The sequence below is a fragment of the Bombina bombina genome, chromosome 8 (genome assembly GCF_027579735.1).
Source record: "Bombina bombina isolate aBomBom1 chromosome 8, aBomBom1.pri, whole genome shotgun sequence".
NCBI classification, from domain to species: domain Eukaryota; kingdom Metazoa; phylum Chordata; class Amphibia; order Anura; family Bombinatoridae; genus Bombina; species Bombina bombina.
Genome location: NC_069506.1, coordinates 26,168,263 through 26,192,393, shown reverse-complemented (window position 1 = coordinate 26,192,393; position 24,131 = coordinate 26,168,263). Strand labels below are relative to the sequence as shown.

General features: G+C 36.6%; 1 protein-coding gene across 12 annotated transcripts in view; it reads right to left on the bottom strand.

Annotated features, from left to right (window-relative positions):
* Positions 1–24,131, bottom strand: part of HSPG2 (heparan sulfate proteoglycan 2) — a 290,248-nt gene that overhangs the window by 170,703 nt on the left and 95,414 nt on the right. For all 12 annotated transcript variants that reach the window (XM_053690214.1, XM_053690218.1, XM_053690216.1 and 9 more), the window contains exons 2-3: positions 16,123–16,261; positions 9,953–10,042 (exon numbers count right to left, since the gene is read on the bottom strand). In XM_053690214.1, coding sequence (XP_053546189.1) covers positions 9,953–10,042; positions 16,123–16,261 — 229 coding nt within the window. The remainder of the gene's footprint in view (positions 1–9,952; positions 10,043–16,122; positions 16,262–24,131) is intronic.

Below are 24,131 nucleotides of genomic sequence, written 5' to 3'. Positions count from 1 at the left end.
ATCTGACTATATACACATATTAACACATAAATACCCAATATCTAACTATATACACATATTAATACATAAATACCCAATATCTGACTAAATACACATATTAATACATAAATACCCAATATCTGACTAAATACACATATTAATACACAAATACCCAATATCTAACTATATACACATATTAACACATAAATACCCAATATCTGGCTATATACACATATTAACACATAAATACCCAATATCTGACTATATACACATATTAATACATAAATACCCAATATCTGACTATATACACATATTAATACATAAACACCCAATATCTGACTATATACACATATTAACACATAAATACCCAATATCTGACTATATACACATATTAATACATAAACACCCAATATCTGACTATATACACATATTAACACATAAATACCCAATATCTGACTATATACACATATTAATACATAAACACCCAATATCTGACTATATACACATATTAACACATAAATACCCAATATATGACTATATACACATATTAACACATAAATACCCAATATCTGACTATATACACATATCAACACATAATACCCAATATCTGACTATATACACATATTAACACATAAATACCCAATATCTGACTAAATACACATATTAACACATAAATACCCAATATCTGACTATATACACATATTAACACATAAATACCCAATATCTGACTAAATACACATATTAACACATAATACCCAATATCTGACTATATACACATATTAACACATAAATACCCAATATCTGACTAAATACACATATTAACACATAAATACCCAATATCTGACTATATACACATATCAACACATAATACCCAATATCTGACTATATACACATATTAACACATAAATACCCAATATCTAACTATATACACATATTAATACATAAATACCCAATATCTAACTATATACACATATTAACACAAATACCCAATATCTGACTATATACACATATTAACACATAAATACATATGCATATATACATATACATATATATTTGCAGTTTTAACACAGTCCCCATAGAAATAATCAGCTAATTAGCAAACATGACTATTTTACCTGCTCTCACCCAAGGTCATCCTGAAAAACCTGGCCTGTTGGGGAGGCCTGAGGGCAGGTTTGAAAAATCAGTGGTATAAGGGGACAGACTGAGCAGTTAGTTTGGGATGTGAAGATGATCAAATGTAGATAATTTATTTGACATAAGAACATGGCTTTGGTATTCCAGTGTCTTTGGGAATCGGGACCTTTCTTTTTTATATATATTAGATACCCCAAAGCATAGCGTTATGGAATACAAATTGTCTGTGCAAGGACCAAAAGAGTGCTGTCTGCATGCTGTTTTATATAGACATTAGCACTAATACGAGAGTATTGGGATTTGTACATATAAGTATTTATATACATACACTATATGGCCAAAAGCATTTAGTTTGCATGTTTCAGCCACACCTGTTGCTAACAGGTGCATAATATCCAGCACATAGCCATGAAATTTCCATAGACAAACATTGGCAGTACACTAGGTTGCACTTAAAGGGACAGTATAGTGTAAATTTGTTTTTCCCCTAATGTATTTTCAATTACTTGTTATACCAGCTGCAGAGTATAGAATGTATGAGTAATTTAATTTTCAGGTTTATTTGTGTATATGAAATAGCTGCCTTTGTGCTTTGAAACCACAACCTATAAAAAAACATAAATTATTCTTACCAAATCATTTCCTTTCCTTCTGTACAGGGAGAGTCCACAGCTGCATTCCTTACTTGTGGGAAATACTGAACCTGGCCACCAGGAGGAAGCAAAGACTCCCCAGCCAAAGGTTTAAATACCTCCCCTACTTCCCTCATCCCCCAGTCATTCTGCCGAGGGAACAAGGACCAGTAGGATAAATATCAGGGTGAAAAAGGTGCCAGAAGAATAAATTAAAATTTAGGGCCGCCCATCAGAGAACACGGGCGGGAGCTGTGGACTCTCCCTGTACAGAAGGAAAATAAATTATCTGGTAAGCATAATTTATGTTTTTCTTCTTAATACAGGGAGAGTCCACAGCTGCATTCAATACTTGTGGGAAATTATACCCAAGCTCCAGAGGACACTGAATGTTAATGGGAAGGTAAAAAAGAGAGGTGGCCCCTATGCCCAACAGCCTGAAAAACCTTTCTCCAGAAGGCTGCTTCAGCAGAAACAAACATCAAACTTGTAAAATCTTACAATTGGTTCCTCTAGATCTCACTAATTAAGGGTACCTTCTATGCACACTCAAACAAAACGTTATCCCCTCAAAAACGTTCAAGTTTTCTAAAATTAAATACAAGTATAGAGAGTTGCGCCCCTAAAGATATCAGGGCTGAAGGTCAAAATGTTTTATAGTCTAAATCAAAAGTATAAATTATGGCATATATATAGACTTTTATAGAAACTTATATAAGGCTTAAAAAAACTAATATAAAGAATTCATATGCAACCATATAGTCAATCAGTTGAATACATAAAGAAATATTTAATGATACATATAATACAATACACTTCTAAAATGCAGTTGTGGCCACAACTATAAATAAATACACTAATAGTGGGATATTCCCAGCAGTAAATAAAAAAAAAATATATATAAAAACTTAAGTGGCTGTATCTATATAGACACGTTGAAAATCTTCAAAAAGTGCAATCAATCTGTGCAAAGTAGATACTTGCTGATTTCATCTAAGACGTTATTATTATATGGGGCAGAATTTGTAACAACTTCTTTGTAGCAGCTTGTGTTTGTATAATGTGGCGTCTCCTCAGCCGTTATTCACTCTTAAACAGCTGTGATAGATTTTTAGCCAATCAGCTTGTTTGTCATCAGAAAGTTACGTTTTTAAATGTAACAGCAGTGCTTAAAGGGACAGTCAACACCAGAATTGTTGTTGTTTTAAAAGATAGATAATCCTTTTATTACCCATTCCCCAGTTTTGCACAGCCACCACGGTAATATTAATAAACTTTTTACCTCTGTGATTACCTTGTATCTAAGCATCTTCTGACAGCCCCCTGATCACATGACATTTTATTTATTATCTATTGACTTTCATTTTAGCCAATTAGTGCAGTGTCTGCCACAATTCACAGGCGTGCTCACAATGTTATCTATATGGCTTACAGGAACTAGCTCTCCCCTGCTGTGAAAAGCAAATACAAAAGCATGTGATTAGAGGCGGCCTTCAAGGGCTTAGAAATTATCATATGAGCCTTCCTAGGTTTAGCTTTCAACTAAGTTTACCAAGAGAACAAAGCAAAATTGGTGAAAAAAGTAAATTGGGAAGTTGTTTAAAATTACATGCCCTATTTGAAACATGAAAGTTTTTTTTGGACTTGACTGTCCCTTTAAATATTTCACAAGAGAACGATAAATTTCCTTTATACTCTTTCAAAGTCTTTTCATGTAATAGTCTCTTATTGGTGCAACTTTCTAACCACTCGTAACATAAAGGGGCTCTTACCTCTTATGCTTTGATGTATTTCAGAGGCGGCTTCTTAGTTCAAGCCTTACCTAAGCCTTCCACTTTAGTTACCGGGTATCTTGGAAAGTGCCCGTATGATTCCGTTGTTTGGATGTTTAAGCTGCAGCTTTATGTAGATTGAAGGAGGTTGTGACTTTTTTACAGTGAGAAAAAACAGCTGATACGAGTTCAGCTGTGACGGGAGAAATTTAAAGATTCCTGGCACTACGAGGCGGGTGAGCGTCACTTACAGCCCGGACCAGAGTTCTACATAAAGCTGCAGCTTAAACATCCAAACAACGGAATCATGTGGGCACTTTCCAAGATACCCGGTAACTAAAGTGGAAGGCTTAGGTAAGGCTTGAACTAAGAAGCCGCCTCCGAAATACATCAAAGCATACGAGGTAAGAGCCCCTTTATGTTGCGAGTGGTTAGAAAGTTGCACCAATAAGAGACTATTACATGAAAAGACTTACATGAAAACTATTACATGAAAAGAGTATAAAGGAAATTTATCGTTCTCTTGTGAAATATTTAAGCACTGCTGTTACATTTAAAAACTGAACTTTCTGATGACAAACAAGCTGATTGGCTAAAAATCTATCAAAGCTGTTTAAGAGTGAATAACGGCTGAGGAGACGCCACATTATACAAACACAAGCTGCTACAAAGAAGTTGTTACAAATTCTGCCCCAAATAATAATAACGTCTTAGATGAAATCAGCAAGTATCTACTTTGCACAGATTGATTGCACTTTTTGAAGATTTTCAACGTGTCTATATAGATACATCCACTTAAGTTTTTATATTTTTTTTTTTTTATATTTACTGCTGGGAATATCCCACTATTAGTGTATTTATTTATAGTTGTGGCCACAACTGCATTTTAGAAGTGTATTGTATTATATGTATCATTAAATATTTCTTTATGTATTCAACTGATTGATTATATGGTTGCATATGAATTCTTTATATTAGTTTTTTTAAGCCTTATATAAGTTTCTATAAAAGTCTATATATATGCCATAATTTATACTTTTGATTTAGACTATAAAACATTTTGACCTTCAGCCCTGATATCTTTAGGGGAGCAACTCTCTATACTTGTATTTAATTTTAGAAAACTTGTAAAATCTGTGTGTAAGGAGGACCAGGTAGCCGCCTTACAAATCTGATCCATAGAGGCTTAGTTTTTGAAGGCCCAAGAGGAAGTCACTGCTCTCGTAAAATTAGCCGTAATCCTCTGTGGAGGCTTAAGACTCGCTGACTCATATGCTAAGCGGATGATACTCCTCAACCAAAAAGATAAGGAAGTCGAAGAGACCCTCTGACCCCTACGCTTCCCAGGATAGATAACAAACAGAGAAGAAGTTAGTCTAAATTCCTTCGTAGCCTAAAGATAGAACTTCAAGGCACGAACCACATCCAGATTATGCAGTAAACGTTCCTTCGATGAAGAAGGATTAGGACATAAGAAAGGAACCACAATTTCTTGATTGATGTTGCAATTTGATACAACCTTAGGAAGAAATCCTAACTTGGTTTGTAGAACAGCCTTATCATCATGGAACACCAGATAAGGAGGGTCGCATTGCAAGGCAGCAATCTCAGAGACTCTGCGCGCAGAAGCAATAGCTACTAGAAAAAGAACCTTCCAAGACAAACAACTTAATGTCAACATCATGCATAGGCTCAAACGGAGCCCATTGCAAAACTTTAAGAACAAGATTTAAACTCCAAGGAGGAGCATTAGATCTAAACACCGGCCTGATCCTAGTCAGAACCTTAACAAAAGACTGTACATCCGGAAGCTCAGCAAGCCTCTTGTGCAGTAAAACAGACAGGACCGAAATCTGTACCTTCAAGGAACTAGCTGAGAGGCCCTTCTCCAGTCCATCCTGGAGAAAGAAAGAATCCTGGCAACCTTTACTTTGTGCCAGGACAAACCACGCTCTTCACACCAGAATAAGTAGGTCCTCCAAACCTTATGAAAGATGCGACGAGTAACCGGCTTACGAGCTTGAATGAGAGTATCAATAACGCTCTCAGAAAACCCTCTCTTGGCTAAGACTAAGCATTCAATCTTTACGCAGTCAGCCTCAGAGAATCTAGATTTTGATGAATAAAGGGGCCTTGTTCCAGCAGATCCCTGCGACAAGGTGCCCTCCAAGGAGGAGAGGATGACATCCCCACTAGATCCGTGAACCATATCCTTTGCGGCCACGATGGAGCAATCAGAATCACTGACGCCTGGATTATCACCAACTTCATTGACCATATTCATTGAAGACACCACACCTGTATCACTACAAACTATATTGGACATAATTATTGGAGATATTGAATATACATTACTTTCCTGACCAAGTGAAGGTTCACGTGTTGAGGATTATCTATTTTACTACTAGCAGATATTTTAACCGTATTTTAGAAGTTTAGAAGTCAATTGCCAGATATATTTGTGTACATCTGGACGGAGCTATTAGCTTGGTTCATTTTTCATATACATATATTGTCCAATTACATTTGTATATTTATATATTTTTATATTTTTTATTGTATTTCACTGTAATTAGTGTTTTTATTATGGATCCATGAATGTGTATTGTACATTTTGTATGTAAGATTAAAGAATTTTAAGCATCAACCAGTACCTCAGCCTCCATCAGGTTAGGCGCTTTGGTTAAACACACTCATTTAAAAGAATTAGTAACCCAGAAGGCCGTAATTCTTTCCTGAAAAATGTTTAGGGAACCCTCCACCTCGATCATTTTCACGAAGGAGACGCACCAAAAGGTAGCCGCTCCAGCAACTGCGGTGACAAGCGCCGTCAGTAAAAGCAAATATCCCATAGGTTGAAACATCCTTTTTAACAGAGTTTCCTTCCTTATATCCGGCGGCTCTATGAACGACAAACTATCCTCACACAGGCTAGTATTACATGTGGCAAGCGTAAAAATAGCACCAACCAAGTAGAGATGGGGAAAAAAAAACACCCTCATAGAGAGTCCGGAACCAGGATCCTTAAAAGGCAGAAGACGGGAAGAGGAATCGAATCCTGTCCCACTCGCCCTTAATAATGATTGCCATCAAATTAAGGACCCAGAGGTTTGTTTGGCAGCTCGGCCTTTGGAACCTCTAATGTAGTCAAAACCTCCTTTAGTAGAAAGCGTAAACATTCTGTCCTAAATCTAAAAACTGGATCCTCCACAGGCGGAGGATTATAGGCAGCAGACTCCAACCCTGAAAGTTCATACTATAAAGTTTTAGAGAGAACCTCATCATCGGAAAACTGATCAGATATATCAGACAAATTACATGATGCCACCTGGGCAGGAGTGCACGATTTAACCTTTCGCTTGTGCTTAGCAGTGCGGGGGAAAGCACTAATGGCCGCAGACACCGCCATATGAAACTACGCAGTAACGTCTGGTGAAAAAAGGCCCCCTCCAGATGGAGAATTAGCAGTGCAATGGGAAACTGCATGTGTATAAAAAGATGCATGTAGAGTGTGCACCTCACTGGACAAGGACTCCTCAGAGGTGGGCGGCTCAGTGGTATCAAACATGTCAACCTTATTTGATATAATCCCCTTATTAAGGCATATGGAACATAATTGAGAGGGCGGATATTTTCTTCTTAAATGGAAAGACTCCACATTCCAGAGCTCCCTCACAATATAAACAGGCATTACTCTTTGAAATAGAGGGAGAACCCTCTAATGAATCAGAATCCTCCATAGCTAAAGTACAACAAGCGGAGGACTACAGAAAAAATGAACTTTATTTTAAATTAAAAAAGGCACCTTTATACCGCCAATGGCTGGGGCACTCACCACCTCCTATGACCCAGACAGACCAGAGATAAAACTCCTCTCCAGTAGTAACTCGGTAAAGAGAAAGGAAATAGAAGCCTCAACTCTTCCGGTCACATGGTGCGTAATGCAGGACCGTCCCTGCTATGAGAAAAAGCGCGCCAAGCTTTTAAGCTGCGCAACCTTCAAAGTAAAAGTGAATCCTGTATGTTCTATCTCAGCCTATGAGCCCAAAAACATCTTACACATAAAGCAGCATAAAATCAAATAAAGCATATATGATTAAACCCAACTGTTCATAACCCCCCTCAGGAGATATTAACCCTTGATCCATATAGATAAAAGGAGCCATACTGTGACCCTGTCTTCTAGCATTTGCAATATGTGTAAAAATTGAAACGATCTTACCGGAAAACAATCCATGCTGTGGAACAGAAACACAGCCTCTCAAGTGTGACAGTCTTGTAGCATCGCTCCTGACATCGACTTGAGTGAGAAAAAGCAGGCAGTGAAACGTGTCAACACTGATTGCTAAGGAGCTGTTAATCTAAGTCTGGATGGGTTCGCAGAATAGACTCTACCTGCATCTCCAGACTCTAACTTTCGTCAATGCTCTCACTGAGAGGCTGACAAGACTACTTGAAACTCCAGTCCCATCTCGAAGGGCAGATACCCTTCCTAAGGAACTACTCCGAAATCTTCTGACACCTCTCTGCCAACCTCCTGTGATGGTGTATTTGCCTCCTCCTGGTGGCCAAGTTCATTATTTCCCACAAGTAAAGAATGCAGCTGTGGACTCTCCCTGTATTAAAAAGGAAATGGGTTGAGCTTTAAGGAAAAATCAGATCTCATTTTATCACTTTGAATACAGAAACATGCTTCCTTATCTTATATCTGTCTGTAAACCAAAGCTCAATACTTACAGAGAACAATGGAAAATTAAGTAATACAATTTTATCTCTCCTACACCCCACTGGGAGTGTCATTTCTTCTGCTGGCTGTGTTTACACAGATTTTATATAGCCTATAATTAAGTATAGAAACTTTCAGTATAGGTGGGGATACCACAGGCTAAATCAGCTATTTAAAATGCCAAAAATAGTGGTAAAGCAGATACTTGTAAACAATTTAATACACTTCAGCAGGTAAATTGATAATTGGGAACAAATTAAAGGGGAGAACATTTTTGGCTAAACTGTCCCTTTAACATTTATTTTGTATACAGAGTTTTTCCAAGTTGACACAGACTGTAAAACCAACCCATCAGTGTGCAATCTCAGTGCTTAGGACTATGCAATGCATTACTGCCTTGTAGATCCAGCAGATCCCATCAGAATCAGCTGGAGTAACACTTCTCAGCTTGACTATATCTATAATGTGCCATTTAATCTTTCAGGCTAGACAGACAGCTTCCCAGAATATTCCAGCACAAGTCAAGCGCTGTGAGTCATAGGCCAAGGATGTCCAGCACAACTGACGTGTCACCTGACAGTGTGGCCTTCCTGTTAATGTAACACCACTATATCTGAGAGCAGCAAGTCAAGCGTACACCAGATAGCCATATACTGCACCTCATCTGTGTATAGGACGGCCTGCAGCTTCTGTATTTCTATATTGTGAGTGGCCACAGCTATTAAAAAAAAGAGCCTTTTATCAACTTGAACAACAAAGACTAAATATGTTTAATGCTATCTTGATCAGAATTAAAACAACATAAAAGGGAAAATATATCAAGTTGCATTCACCACCTCTGAGGTGATGGAAATAAACACTGGCTTGTTTGGGGGGACTGACAGGCCCTGCTCTTGTGAGATAGGTTGCACAAAAGCAGGAGGCGGGATTGCACAAGAGAGCTTTTTTGCCAAACGATGTTGCATGATGCAGCTTGATACATTTTTCTGTAAGTTCTTTATACCATTTACCCCGTCACATATTTAAAGGGACATTAATTAGTACATCTGCAATAGTGTGGTTACTAATCACCATGCTATTATTTTCCTCCTGAGACAGCAGCTGTCTTCAAAGTTGTTCTCTTATTGAAAATCTGCTTTTTCACACTGGGCGCAGCCATCTTTTAGCATAAATTTGTCATATCATTTGTTTTTCCTGCTTTCTATTATGTGAGCTAAACTGAAGTGCAAGGTAAATCTTTAAAAAAAAAAGCCGCTAACATGACAGATCTGTGAAAGTGCTCTGCTCCTATCACATGATGTAACAATACGCGAGTTACAAGATGGCGGAGCTCAGTAAAAAATGCAGAGCTTTACCAGCTAGATTCTATAAATGAGAAAGAGCTGCAGATGAAGTAACAAATGAATTATATGTAGTAACCCTTCTGTAGTTTAATGTCCATTTAACCTTTGCATTGCCCAGAGGTCACCATCATCACTCCTGGGAAAGAATCCCCTAATGAGACCATTACATCTTCCTCTGTAAGAAAGCAGAAATCCTACACAAAGAACAGAGATACCAAATCATTAGAAGTTCTAATCCTGATCTATTAAAGGTTGTGGCCTCTTGGGGCTATAATTTAGTAAAAGCAAATCTAGTTTTAAGGTTATGTTTGGTTTACAGACATTTTACTCCAGCTTGTGTTATGTCGGCAGTATAGGACTCACCTGTAGTGTACGGGGTACCTGTAACAACCAGACTCGGTTCTGAGCTGCTCACTAGAGAACCACTGCCGACTTCAGTGCTGCCGTTGTCATCTGCAAGAAAGGGAAGCCACGTGCGTCAGTGAGAAAAATAAGACAACAGGCTTCAATCCAATCAGTCAGATTATCCTGTGAAATGTATGGGCCAAAGGAATTTTGGGCTTTTAAAACTCAAAAACTTGAAGCTGTTGAAAACAAGTTTTTGTCTGTTTTTAGTGTTGTTTTTTTGACTGCTTTTGGACATTAAACACTTTGAGATTGTGTAGTAAAAAACTTTGTAATATACTTTAAATATTTATTTTGTCCCTTTTTCCTGTAATTTTACTTTAAAAATGGTTGGTTCTTTTAATTCCACTGAATTTTAAAAAAAAAGAAATGGGTGCCGCCATGTTGAAACCTAGTGTTGCCCTTATCTAATCTCTGATGAAAAAAACTATTAATGACTATTACAATTTGCAATCATATGCATATGAATTTAAACATGTATTTAACACTTCCCTTTAACTGTGATTTTGTACTACTGATTCTCTATTTTGTCAGTGGTTTTATTTTTGCTTTATTTACACATGGTAGGTGGAAAGTGTGTCATTAGCAAAGTTATGTAACCAGAATTAAAGGGACATTGTACACTAGATTTTTCTTTGCAAAAAACGTTTTGTAGATGATCCATTTATATAGCCCATACAGGTATTTTTTTAATGTATAGTTTTGCTTATTTTTAAATAACATTGCTCAGATTTTCAGACTCCAAACCAAGCCCCAAAGTTTTAGGAGAATACCGACGTATACCTACTCCAGCTTGATTCTGTTTGTGTAAAGGGTCTTTTCATATGCAAAGGAATGGGAAGGGGGGAATGTTGGATATTTCCCACTTGCAGTGGGTGTTCAAGTAACCTTTATAACAGAGCTAAACTGGAAGCTTCTAAGTAAGTTTTTAAATGGTTTTATACTGGATTTTTAGATCAGTATCTGTGCATATTATTCTTTATAGTAGTGTCTACTACATGCAGTTATATGAAAATTGGTGTATACAGTCCCTTTAAAATAGGACTTCACTCTAGGAAATATTACCAGTCATTGTGTAGTGCTGCATAGTAAATAAAAGCTGGGATTTCTACATATTGGGAGAATATGCTCTAATGTAAGAAGCTTTCACCCATAACCAACAAATCTGTATTATCTGCTAATTTATAAAGCAATCTTCTCCTGCAATACATGTAAGAATGTCAGCCAAATAACTGTGCCAAGCAGCCAGTGCCGGTGCAGATAGGGACATATGGGAGGGGTCACACAAGGTGACAGTGATATAATCTAATGTGTGAACAAAGTCTATGGTAAGTGAGGAGTCATTGTATAGGCAGAGTAAGAAATCCAAGTGAGTTATGAAAATAATCTGTGGGTGCTAAAGGCGACAGCAGTGCACCTGAGAACAATTCTCAGGATACTGAGAGCGGAATATGTTCTATATAAAGGCTTGGCCTGACCGTCCACTCCCTGCCTTCTTATCCAGAATAAATGTACCCATATTATAAATAAGCTGCTCTTACCCATACATACTCCCCAAACCTACCTATATCTAAGTTGCTCTTGTACCTAAATACTATACTAACTCAACAACTATTTATTTTTTAGCCCAGTAATGCTTTTCACAGAGTAGAACTTTCCTGTAGTATATCAGTCTGATCCCGCCTATTACGGTCAGTTTAACGCCAAAATATCAGGCAATTCCTCTCTGAACAAGGAACACAGCAACCCCAGACGATTGTTTCGGCCTTCATTAGGCCTCATCAGTGAGGTATAGCCATATTCCTCTAAACACACTTAGCAAGGAGTCCACATCTGGTTGCCTTAAAACATTTTTACTTTAGAAATGTACAATATGTTTTTTGACCACTGTGGGAACTGATCAAAGCTAAAGTAAATGCTGAATATATTGTACACACAGCAGATATGCTGTAATAACCCTTTATGGCAATTTACTGGGCACAAGGCATGCCGCACCTGCACCAACAATGATTCCACAAAACAACAGTGTCAGAGTACAACTGTCACTGTGTCCCCCTGGGCCAATCCACCCCCCTGTATCTAATAAGGTGCTCATCCATAAAGGCTCCAGAATTCATCCAAATATATCCATCCATCCATTTGCCATTAGCTCAGCCAACTATTCCTAAATTGCTCTTATCCACAATTATTCCTAGTATTTACCAAACTATTCTTAGCTCCCAGTATCTCTTTCTTTGCCTATAAAACCATTAGTAATATGTGCTGTCATATGAAGAACATCTCTCCATGTACAATGAATTTCCTGTCTTTTCACAAATCTCCCACATTTTCTTTAAACAGTATCTCATCGGTGATGGGTAAAGCCATAACTTGACTATAATTTCAGGAGGGCTGAACAACATGCTAAGTGAACAAGATCCTTCTGTTCATTCCTTAGATTCCTACATGTGTAAACAGACATTAAACACTAAATACATTTGATAAGTATAGTATTGAGGTTATTCCCCACCTCCCTCTAGTTATGGGTTCTGCCATGTTGAAATCTGTCTTTCACTACATTCCAGTGCTGATGTGTTTGCACATGTGCAGTAATTCTCCTTCAGATACCTGCAGAGTAACCTAGGTTACAAAATGGCGGCCCCCATAATTAGAGGGAGGTGCATGAAATGTATTTAGTGTTTAGTCTCCCTTTAAATTAGTAAACACAAACATAATCTTGCAGCTGAGGTATCATTAAATTAATTTTATAGTTATCCCAAGCAATAAAAACAGATGCCAATTGGATTTGAAAAAAAAATTCAATTATAAAATGATAAAACGTCAAAATCTACTTAAATACAAAAAATATAAATGAAAAGATGAGAATGAGGTGAATCTGAGCCTTGACTAGGGATAGTCTACAACTGTGTTTATATTCAAATTCGAATGTTAGAACGAATGTTATTGTAGAAATTCGATTTACATAATAAGAATGCTGATAAGAACTAATATTCTTAAAAATTCTATAATCTAATGTTATGTTCAGTTTTCGAATGTTCTAGAAATATGGAATAAAAAGCGCAGAGTAAAACACCAAACTCCTGATATACCTAAAAAGTCCCTAATATAGGCATGTGAAAAACAGATAAAATTAAGTTTAAACAGCGCTGTAGCTAAAGGTGAATGTGAAACAATTTAAAACAGGTGATAAATTCCAAAAGATACGTGTTAAAACATCAATGTTGATAAATATTGTAATAGTGACAAATGCTTAGTGATAAGGTTATTTGTGGATATTGTGAATAATCAGAAAAAAAGGCTTGGTAAAGCAAAATAAACTTAAATAAACAGTGACAAGTAGAGTGTAGTTTAACAAGGCTCTGCCTAAAAATATTTAATATAACATATGTAAATACAGAATAAAAAACATATAAACTAAAAACGGACGTCTCCGTATAAAACAAATTATGCCAATACACCGACTTTTTCAAAATGTATCTCCTTATGGCCAGAAATGGGATAAAACAGTCCCGGTAACAGTTAATATGTGGACAGATGATGCAGGCTTACCCCCAAACAATTGCGGCTCTTGATGAAGCAAAAGATGAAATTACCGCCGTGGCGGAAGTGACGTCACTTATAGGGGCGCTGGCCCGACTGAGCACTCCGATTGGTTTCTGTTCCGGTCGCTCTCAGGTTTCAGCTTCTTAATTCGCAATGGCAAGGTATCCGCTCTTTATGTGCTAAGATGCACGCAGGATACTGATAACGGCTGTTTTGTGCTGAATGTGGCTGTTTAGAGTAGATGCAAAAAGTTCCATGTATAACCTTCAATAAGGCTTATAGTGTTGGTACACAGGCAGGTACCAGGAGGATGCAAAATTCTTTAAAAGTTCCACAGATGACAAGCTGTATCAATCTGTGACAGCAACTGGTAGCTGTGAGATACTTTTTAAAATCAGAAGTTGGCAACAAACATCAACGCGTTTCTCCCTCTGCAGGGCTTTCTCAAGATGAGGTGTTGCAGCAGGTGTACCTTTTTTAAAGATGTATCTCAGTCTCTTATTGGTTACTTTTTATTAGTCATAGGAGAAGGGGTGTGTATCATTAATTAAGGTAGTGTTGGCAAATCTACATTTGTTCAGAGCAATGATATATCAGCTTCATTACTAGAGTTAGAACAGATACAGAATCTAAACTCCATATAATCTTCTAAAGTGGTTAATTATAAAGTGCACAGTGATAGTGATATTATAATAAGTATACAAAAATAAATTGAATTTTTTAAAAAACCTTCATGATAAAGTAAAAATATATAAATGGGACCCTATGAACTTTGTGATAACATAATATAAAAAACTATATAATAGATGAGGTTATATCTATACCTTCATTCTAAAAAACTTCAAAAGTGTATAATCTGCGCTGTTTAAGAATAAAAATAATGATAAAATACATTTATATTAAAAAATATATTTATATTAAAAATATATCTATATAAAAGGGGACACAAGTATACGTCAGGGGATAAAATTTAAAATTGATCTATGGAATTAATTGATCTAGTAGAGATTAATCTAATAAGAATGGGGAGATATCTAACTCTGAGTTCAGACCGGCGGGAAATAGGGTATCGTATTTATATATGAGTTCAGCCTCTTTGAGTTTTAAGATTTTTTCTATATTCCCACCCCTCCAATTTTGTTTAAAATGTGCTATTCCCCAATATTTCAGATCAGAGGTTCTACCATTGTGCACTAATTTAAAATGTTTATACAGATTAGTGTCTTCCATTCCCTTTTCAATACAAAGGAGATGTTCCCTTATCCTATAATTGTTTCACATTCACCTTTAGCTACAGCGCTCCTGTTTAAACTTAATTTTATCAGTTTTCGAATGTCACTTTCAAATTCAAATGTTCATAATAAATTGAATATACATTTTCGAAAATTGAATGTGTATATTTGATTTATTTATTGATTTATTATGAACATTCAAATTCGAATATTACATTTATAAAACACATTTGTAGACTAGAAATACTATTTTGAATTCAAATTCGAATATTACATTTATAAAACACAGTTGTAGACTAGAAATACTATTTCGAAATCAAATTTGAATATTACATTTATAAAACACAGTTGTAGACTAGAAATACTATTTCAAATTCAAATTCGAATATTACATTTCAAAATTGAATGTGATAAAATATATAGCTAAACATTCTTTTATTGGAACGAATATTTTCAAATGTTATTGAAAAAATTTAAAAAGAACATTTGAAAATAGAATGTTATATAAACATTCGAAATTCGATTCGAACAAACGAATGAATCAAAATTTGTTTTAAATTTAAAAAAATTTGAAAAATTCGCCCATCCCTAGTCAGTTAAAGTTATGTGAAATTGAAAGATGATCGTATTTCATCTGTGTTCAAATTTAACTGTTATACAAAAAAATATCAGAACAGTGTTATCTGATTGGCTTAAAGGGACACTGAACCCAATTTTTTTCTTTTGTGATTCAGATAGAGCATGCAATTTTAAGCAACTTTCTAATTTACTCCTATTATCAATTTTTCTTCGGTCTCTTGCTATCTTTATTTGAAAAAGAAGGCATCTAAGCTTCTTTTTTGGCTCAGCACTCTGGACAGCACTTTTTTATTGGTGGATGAATGTATCCACCAATCAGCAAGAATAACCCAGGTTATTCACCAAAAATGGGCTATCATCTAAACTTACATTCTTGCACTTCAAATAAAGATACCAAGAGAATGAAGAAAATTTGATAATCGGAGTAAATTAGAAAGTTGCTTAAAATTGCATGCTCTATCTGAATCACGAAAGAAAAAATTTGGGTTCAGTGTCCCTTTAAGTACTGCAGTTGAATTGTCCCCATTTAAGGTACATAGAATATGATTTTGTTCCCCGATTGCATTTTAAAAAGTGTTAGATTGACTGGTATGGACCTCCATATATTTACATTTAATTATAATTTTGTTACTTATGATATGAAGTATATTTATTTTTGTTCAGCTACAAAGAAACTCTATTTTTTTTTACTTTTTTCGGGGGGGGGCAGAATTACCCTAAAATCCTCCAGAAAAAAAACCTGAAACCTCTGTAACTCATACTGAGGAACCTTACCTCCTGATGCTTCATCTGCCATAAAGTCTTCATCATCAGATAAATCTCCATAACCCCACCGGTGCTGCGCTGCCGTCCGTGTGTCTGATACTCCGTCTGGTAAATATACTTCATCTAACACTCTTGAACTCTGTACCCCCTGAAAAAGTGAAACATGCAAAAACTTTAATATGAGAGACAAAGAAGCTAAAACAAAAAAGTAAGAATATCTGGGATGTAATTAACCCATTGGCTCCCAGACAGAGCTACAAAGCATTACTCTGTAGTAAGAAATGGCTTGAAAATCCTATACAGTCATTAAACACATTTTGCTTTAATGTAAAAAAATGTGGTGTCAATAAACACAAAGGTTATTGTGAATTTAATCAGGGCCAGCTCAAGATATTGAATTAAATGACACCACCAGTAGTAACATTACTGATTAGCATATCAACCTACTAGCCTGGCTGCTGACCTTACTAAGCCTGCCTACCTGCATGCAACCAATGCTTATGCACAATTGCGCAATAAGTGGGAAGGTAGTTAGGGAAGAGATGTAATTGTCCAACCTTGAATGTCACCCCTAACAGGACAGGAGCGATCAGGGTCTGACAGTGACTGACTAAGTCACTGAAGTGTTGCCCCTTCAAGTGCTGTCTGGGTCCGTTGGATCCACTTGGTTGAGCCAGCCCTGAAAGTCTACAACTCATTGGGCAGGAACTTAAGGGGTTAAAGGGACATAAAACACCTTGTAATTACAAGACTTTTTCATAGTCTTTTAATAAATGAACATACTATCCAAATGTAAAAAATCCTTTAAATAATTTACCACGTTTGCTCCAATAGAATTTCGTCAAACCCCTCACCACTTTCTTTATTTGGAGAAGCAAATCCAGACTTGCCAAGACTTGCCACTGTCATGTTGTCAGCATTGTTTGCAATATCTTATCTTATCACCTCATGCTCAGGCAAATTGTATGGTAGATATCTAGCAGGGTTAGGCTTGCAAAGAGTTTAAATACAGGAAAAGGGCACAAAATAAATAATTAACTTTATTGCAAAATGTCTTACTATGGATAATTTAAACATTTTACATCACAATCTCAAAAATATTCATATCCCTTTAAATGTTCCCCTGTACCACCAGCATTGACCCCAGTAGGAATATACAGTATGAACTTCATTCCCACAAGCCATTTGTCTGCTTTTGTATATTCTCATTCAGACGCCTACATGAAAATAGCCATGAAGTAAGATCATTTGAACAGCAGGCGAAGTGTGGGTGAGTGTATGAAGTAACTGGAACACTTTCCATCACACAGCGTAACTTTATAATATCAGCACTGAAACTTTAGCCTGTTTGGCTACAATCACCAATGTATTTAGGACAATGTACCAATAAATACTAGAGAAGTGGTGTTCCCACAGCACACTAGAGGTGCAGCTTGGCTGTACTCCCAGCCTGTGATTAGAAGGATAACTTTAGTGTCGGCAGTGAGACGTACATCCTCTGTTTTATCACTTTTGTTTTATCTAACCGCCTTGGTCTGAGGAGGTATAAAAAAAGGTCTCACTGCTCTGTGACACACATTATACTGCATGATTTTTTTTCCTTATATCTTCTGAGTCTGACACACATGCACATCACCTTGAATACCCCCCTCCCCAGTTCATCAGACCGCAATAAGGAAGGAATGCGTAGGGACAGCATTTTTCTGTGCAAATACGCCGGGGCTTATGATTACAGTGCGATCAGGCTGAGAACAAAAGGATTTGACGGTAACATAAAAGGTGTTTAATCAGCTTTAGCTGAACTGAATGGGAACTGGAGCCCTGAGAGGTCTGTGGGGAAACGAGAGCTGGCGTTCCGTGCACTCACTAAATGCCAACATGGCATGATGCCGGCACTCAGGTCCTACACATGTGCACCACGTGAACCATGCAAAGGAAACAACGGTCATGTGAAAACATATATGTGCCATAAAGTATGGGTGGACAAAGATATAGCATCACTGGCAGACACTTATGCTGCACTTAAAAGTTCTTTTGATGCACTGAACTTTTTTTTAGTACACAATTGCATCAACACTTGAGTTATTTATCCTGCACCAATTAAAGGGGCATGAAATCGAAGAAAAATACGTTTTCATTATTCAGATAGATCATACAAAAAAAACTAATGTATTTTTATTTTCAAATTGACCTCAATATCTTGGTATCCTTTGTTGAAACAACCTCTTTCTATGATAGCATACTGAGGTAGGCTTATGAGAGTGCACTTCTCTTGACCACTATATGGCAGCAGTAAAAGTAAATTTGGAAAGTTTTTTTTTCTTTCTAATTGCACCCAGTATCTGAATAAGGAAAATGTAATTTTGATACCTATGTCCCTTTTAATGTGGTTAGGAAACTAACAATTTAAATGTTTATCATGCATATAAAAAGGGCTATTTAAGGCTGGGGTGGAGAGGAGCAGGCAGAAACAAAAATAGGTTATGGAATAGGAAGTACAACATTGTGTTTTGTCCCATGCTCACAAGAGACCAAAAATCTAATTTGTTAACCCTTAGTGACTGTTGCCGTACCCTGTATGTCAGCCATCACAGGTCGCTTTCAGGGCAGTAGGAGTGTGGCAGACAGAGGCTTAAAGGGACAGTCAAGTCCAAAAAAAACTTTCATGATTTAAATAGGGCATGCAATTTTAAACAACTTCCCAATTTACTTTTATCACCAATTTTGCTTTGTTCTCTTGGTATTCTTAGTTGAAAGCTAAAACTAGGAGGTTCATATGCTAATTTCTTAGACCTTGAAGACTGCCTCTAATCTGAATGCATTTTGACCACTAGAGGGCATTAGTTCACATGTTTCATATAGATAACATTGAGCTCATGCACGTAAAGTGACCTAGGACTGAGCACTGATTGGCTAAACTGTATGTCTGTCAAAAGAACTGAAATAAGGGGGCAGTCTGCAGAGGCTTAGATACAAGGTAATTACAAAGGTAAAAAGTGTATTAATATAACTGTGTTGGTTATGCAAAACTGGGGAATGGGTAATAAAGGGATTATCTTTCTTTTTAAACAACAAAAATTCTGGTGTTGACTGTCCCTGTAAGCGCGCTATTTCTAAGTGCCTCAGCAGTGAGACCGGCGCTCCAACAGATCTGGAAGCGTCAGATGACACGTTACAGCAGCCATCGCGAAGGGGTTAACCTGAGCTTTTCACAATGCTGCAAATGATCTAAGCCAGCCATTTGATTTGCAGCATTTGCCGATTACAGAATTTCCTTTTTGAAGTCTCTAGAGAGCGTGCACAAGAAGCACAATTATTACACAAAAGCGACTGACAGTTCTCACAAACATAAAAACATTTTTTTCCTCAGTATAAGAACATCTGTGTTCTCTTCAATACACAAATTAAAAAAATACTTTTGTGCCCCTTTAAAATACTTTGCAAATATTGCAGCTCTACACCCTGCACTAAAGTTGCACTTAAAGGGATAGAACTTGCAGGATTCAGATAGAGCATTTCATTTTAAGACATTTTTAAATTCACTTTTATTTTCAAATGTGCTTTGTTCTCTTGATACGCCCTGTTGAAAAAGAATATGCACATATCCTATACTAGTGGGAGCTAAGCGCTGATTGGTACCTGCACACATTTGTCTCTTGTGATTGGTTAGCTAGATGTGTTCAGCTAGCTGCCAGTAGTGCACTTCTGTTCCTTCAGCAAAGGATAACAAGAGAATGAAGCAAATTTGATAATAGAAGTAAATTGGAAAGTTATTTAAAATTGTACGTTCTATCCAAATCATGAAATAAATTGCTGGGGTTTCCTGTCCCTTTAAACTGAATTAACAACGAGGCTGCACCAAACATTGCTGTGCCCACACTGCCATGACATCATTTTGTTGAGCACAATGTTCCTTTAGGATAATCTCTCAACAGATCAACTAAAACAGAGAAGTTCCAACCCATGCCTCTGTGTTTATTTAGTAAATAAATATTATAGCCTTAAGGCTAAAATTGCCATCTAAGCTGGCAAGATCCTGACTGGGTGGCAGAGAAATATATTGGAAGCCAAGTCTGCGGCTTTTGGTGACTGTTTTCCCAATCAAATTAAGCAGCAAACATTTTTTGTGCATGATACTCATGGCAAACAGCACACACCATCTGCGGCAGGATCCCCCACACACGTCCTACATATTTCTGGGATGATTCAGTTGTCCTATACATGGAAAATCAAAGCTCACCTTCGCTGCGCTCTCTTTATTAGATTACTGATAACAACGCTTTCTCTTTAAGATTAGTGATAATCTGCAGCACTCATTGTCAATAGTGTTACTATAAACCTTCGATTTGCACATTTTTTTAACCATTTTCTACCCAGTGCCTGCAGCATCACGCTGGCAGGGTATGGCAAGGTCTGAGCATCTAAAGGCTACAAAGAATGGCTGGAATTCCTGAGATACATCAGGATGACAACATTCTACAAGTTCCAACTAAATGATCAGCAAATACAGCTGTAATTACTGCAACAATAAACACTCTGCAGTGACCTTTACAGTTAAAACGTTACCATTTAATTCAATGTGAACTTTGGTGAAATGCCAAAAGAGTGGGAAACATGAATCTATCCTCACCCCAAGACCTAATGCTGCCTGCTCCCCTCCACCCCCAGCATCAACCCCACTGCCTGCTCCCCTCCACCCCCAGCCTGATCCCCTCCACCCCCAGCATCAACCCCCCCTGCCTGATCCCCTCTGCTGCATCCTCAACCCCTCTGCTTGCTGCCCTCTGACCCCTCTGAGCTGGTTGTCGGGCCCATCTTTTAAAATAGTTTATTGGTAATTAAAGGGATATTAAACTATCGCTTACATATGATTATGTGCATAAGCATTATGGACCTTGCAAATCCATGGGTTTAACCCTGCAAAAGGGTTTAAACATATAGGTAAAAGTACTACTCAGGAGCCACAGATAACTGCTAGTCCTAAGCAGAAATTGCAGCTTATCCAATCAGTAGAGCTAGTTGCACAATCCAGCTGTGCTGCTAATATGTGCTAAAAACACACACACCTACTGTATAAACATGTACACAGAACCATATAAGTATATATATATATATATATATATATATATATATATATATATATACATACATATATACACATAGCTATATACAGTCACACAAAGACCCATACATATACAGCAACGCAAACATGCAAACAGAACAACACACACACACAGGTACATATAAACATGTACACACTGACATATAATCACACAAATATCTACACAAAAACAGAACAACACACACACACGTACATATAGTCACACAAAGATCTACACAAACAGAACAACACACACACAGGTACATATAAACATGTACACACTGACATATAGTCACACAAAGATCTACACAAACAGAACAACACACACACGTACATATAAACATGTACACACTGACATATACAGTAACACAAAGGTCTACACAAACAGAACAACACACACATATATAAAAATGTACACACAACCACCATACACACACTGACATATACAGTCACACAAAGATCCACACAAACATGTAAACAGAACAATACACATAAAGACACAAACAGACCCACACACACATTCATAAACAGACAAACAGACCCCAACAAAATCACACATAAATCACACATAAACCCACACACACAAACAAATACCCAAAACATACACACACAGGTCCACACAAAAACACACACACAAAGACCCACAAATCAAAGACCTGCACACAGTATTACTTCTTAAAGATATTTAAACTGCACTGTTGCTAGAAATTCCCATTATCTCTCATCACATCAAGGTTTTGCCAAATATTTCATTTAGTCAAAGCTATGGAAAAAGACGTGATTGGTCTAGTCACACAAACGACATGCCTCACTGCACTTCCGATCAAGATAGTGACTTGTACATTGTGTACCCTGTTATTCATGGCAAGAAGGTTTACTTTGCATTTTTACGTATTGTAAAATCTACATTCAACTTCCAAGTAATAGTTAATGTTTCTAAATCTCTGAGGACAGAAAATAATAAAAACATAATTCTTTAAAAAATATATTTTAATTTTTTTGAGTGTACATGATGAGAACATGAAAACAAAAATCATTCAGGCTGGAAATCTAACAGGAAACTCATAGAAACATAGATTTGATGGCAGATAAGAACCATAGGCCAAAGTTTGACAAAAATGTCCTAAATGTGTAAACCTTATAAGCCGTATGCTTATCCCAGGCATAAATTAGTAAATAGGATAGCCAGCCTTATGCTTATCTCAGGCATTAATTAGTGTGTAGGATAGCTTTATGCTTATTCCAGGCATTAATAAGTGCACAGGATACCCTTATGCTTATCCCAGGCATTAATTAGTACATATGATAGCCTTATGCTTTTCCCAGACATTAATTAGTGTGTAGGATAGCCTTATGCTTATCCCAGGCAATAATTAGTACATAGGATAGCCTTATGCTTATCCCAGGCATTAAATAAAATATAGGATAGCCTTATGCTTATCCCAGGAATTTATTAGTGTGCAGGATAGCCATATGCTTATCCCGAGCATTAATTAGTACAAAAGATAGCCTTATGCTTATACCAGGCATTAATTAGTACATATGTTAGCCATAAGCTTATACCAGGCATTAATTAGTACATATGATAGCCTTATGCTTATCCCAGGCATTAATTAGTATATAGAATAGCATTATGCTTATCCCATGTATTAATAAGTATGCAGGATAGCCTTATGCTTATCCCATGCATTAATTAGTACGTAGGATAGCCATATGCTTATCCCAGAGGTATTAATAAGTACATAGGATAGCCTTATACTTATCCCAGGCATTAATTTGTACATATGATAGCCTTATGCTTATCCCAGGCATTAATAAGAATGTAGGATAGTCTTATGCTTATCTAATGCATTAATTAGTGTATAGAATAGCCTTATCTTATCTCAGGCATTAATTAGTACATAGGATAGTCTTATGCTTATCCCAGGCATTAATAATTACATAGGATAGATTTATGCTTATCCCAGGCATTAATTAGTACATAGGATGGCCTTATGCTTATCCCAGGCATTAATTAATACATAGGGTAGCCTTATTCTTATCCCAGGCGTTAATTAGTAAATAGGATAACCTAATGCTTATCCCAGGCATTAATTAGTATGTAGGGTAGCCTTATGATTATAAAGGCATTAATTAGTACATATGATAGCATTATGCTTATCCCAGGCATTAATTAGAACATATGATAGCCTTATGCTTATCCAAGGCATTAATTTGTACGTAGGATAGCCTTATGCTTATCCCAGGAATGAAGTAGTACATATGATAGCCTTATGATTATCCTAGGCATACGTAGGATAGCCTTATAATTATCCCAGGCATTATTTAGTAAGTAGGATAGCCTTATGCTTATCCCAGGCATTAATTAGTGTGTAGGATACCCTTATGCTTATTCCAGGCATTAATTATTATGTATGATAGCCTTATGCTTATCCAAGGCATTAATTAGTATATAGAATAGCCGTATGCTTATCCCAGGCATTAATTAGTATATAGAATAGCCTTATCTTATCTCAGGCATTAATTAGTATATAGGATAGCCTTATGCTTATCCTAGGCATTAATTAGTATATATAATAGCATTATGCTTATCCAAGGTATTAATAAGTATGTAGGATAGCCTTATGCTTATCCCATACATGAATTAGTATGTAGGATAGCCTTATGATTATCCCAGGCATTAATTAGTACATAGGATAGCCTTATGCTTATCCCAGGCATTAATAAGTATGCAGGATAGCCTTATGTTTATCCCATGCATTAATTAGTACGTAGGATAGCCTTATGCTTATTCCAGGCATTAATTAGTACATAGGATAGCCTTATGCTTATCACAGGCATTAATAAGTATGTAGGAAAAGCCTTATGCTTATCCCAGGCATTAATTAGTATATAGAATAGCATTATGCTTATCCCA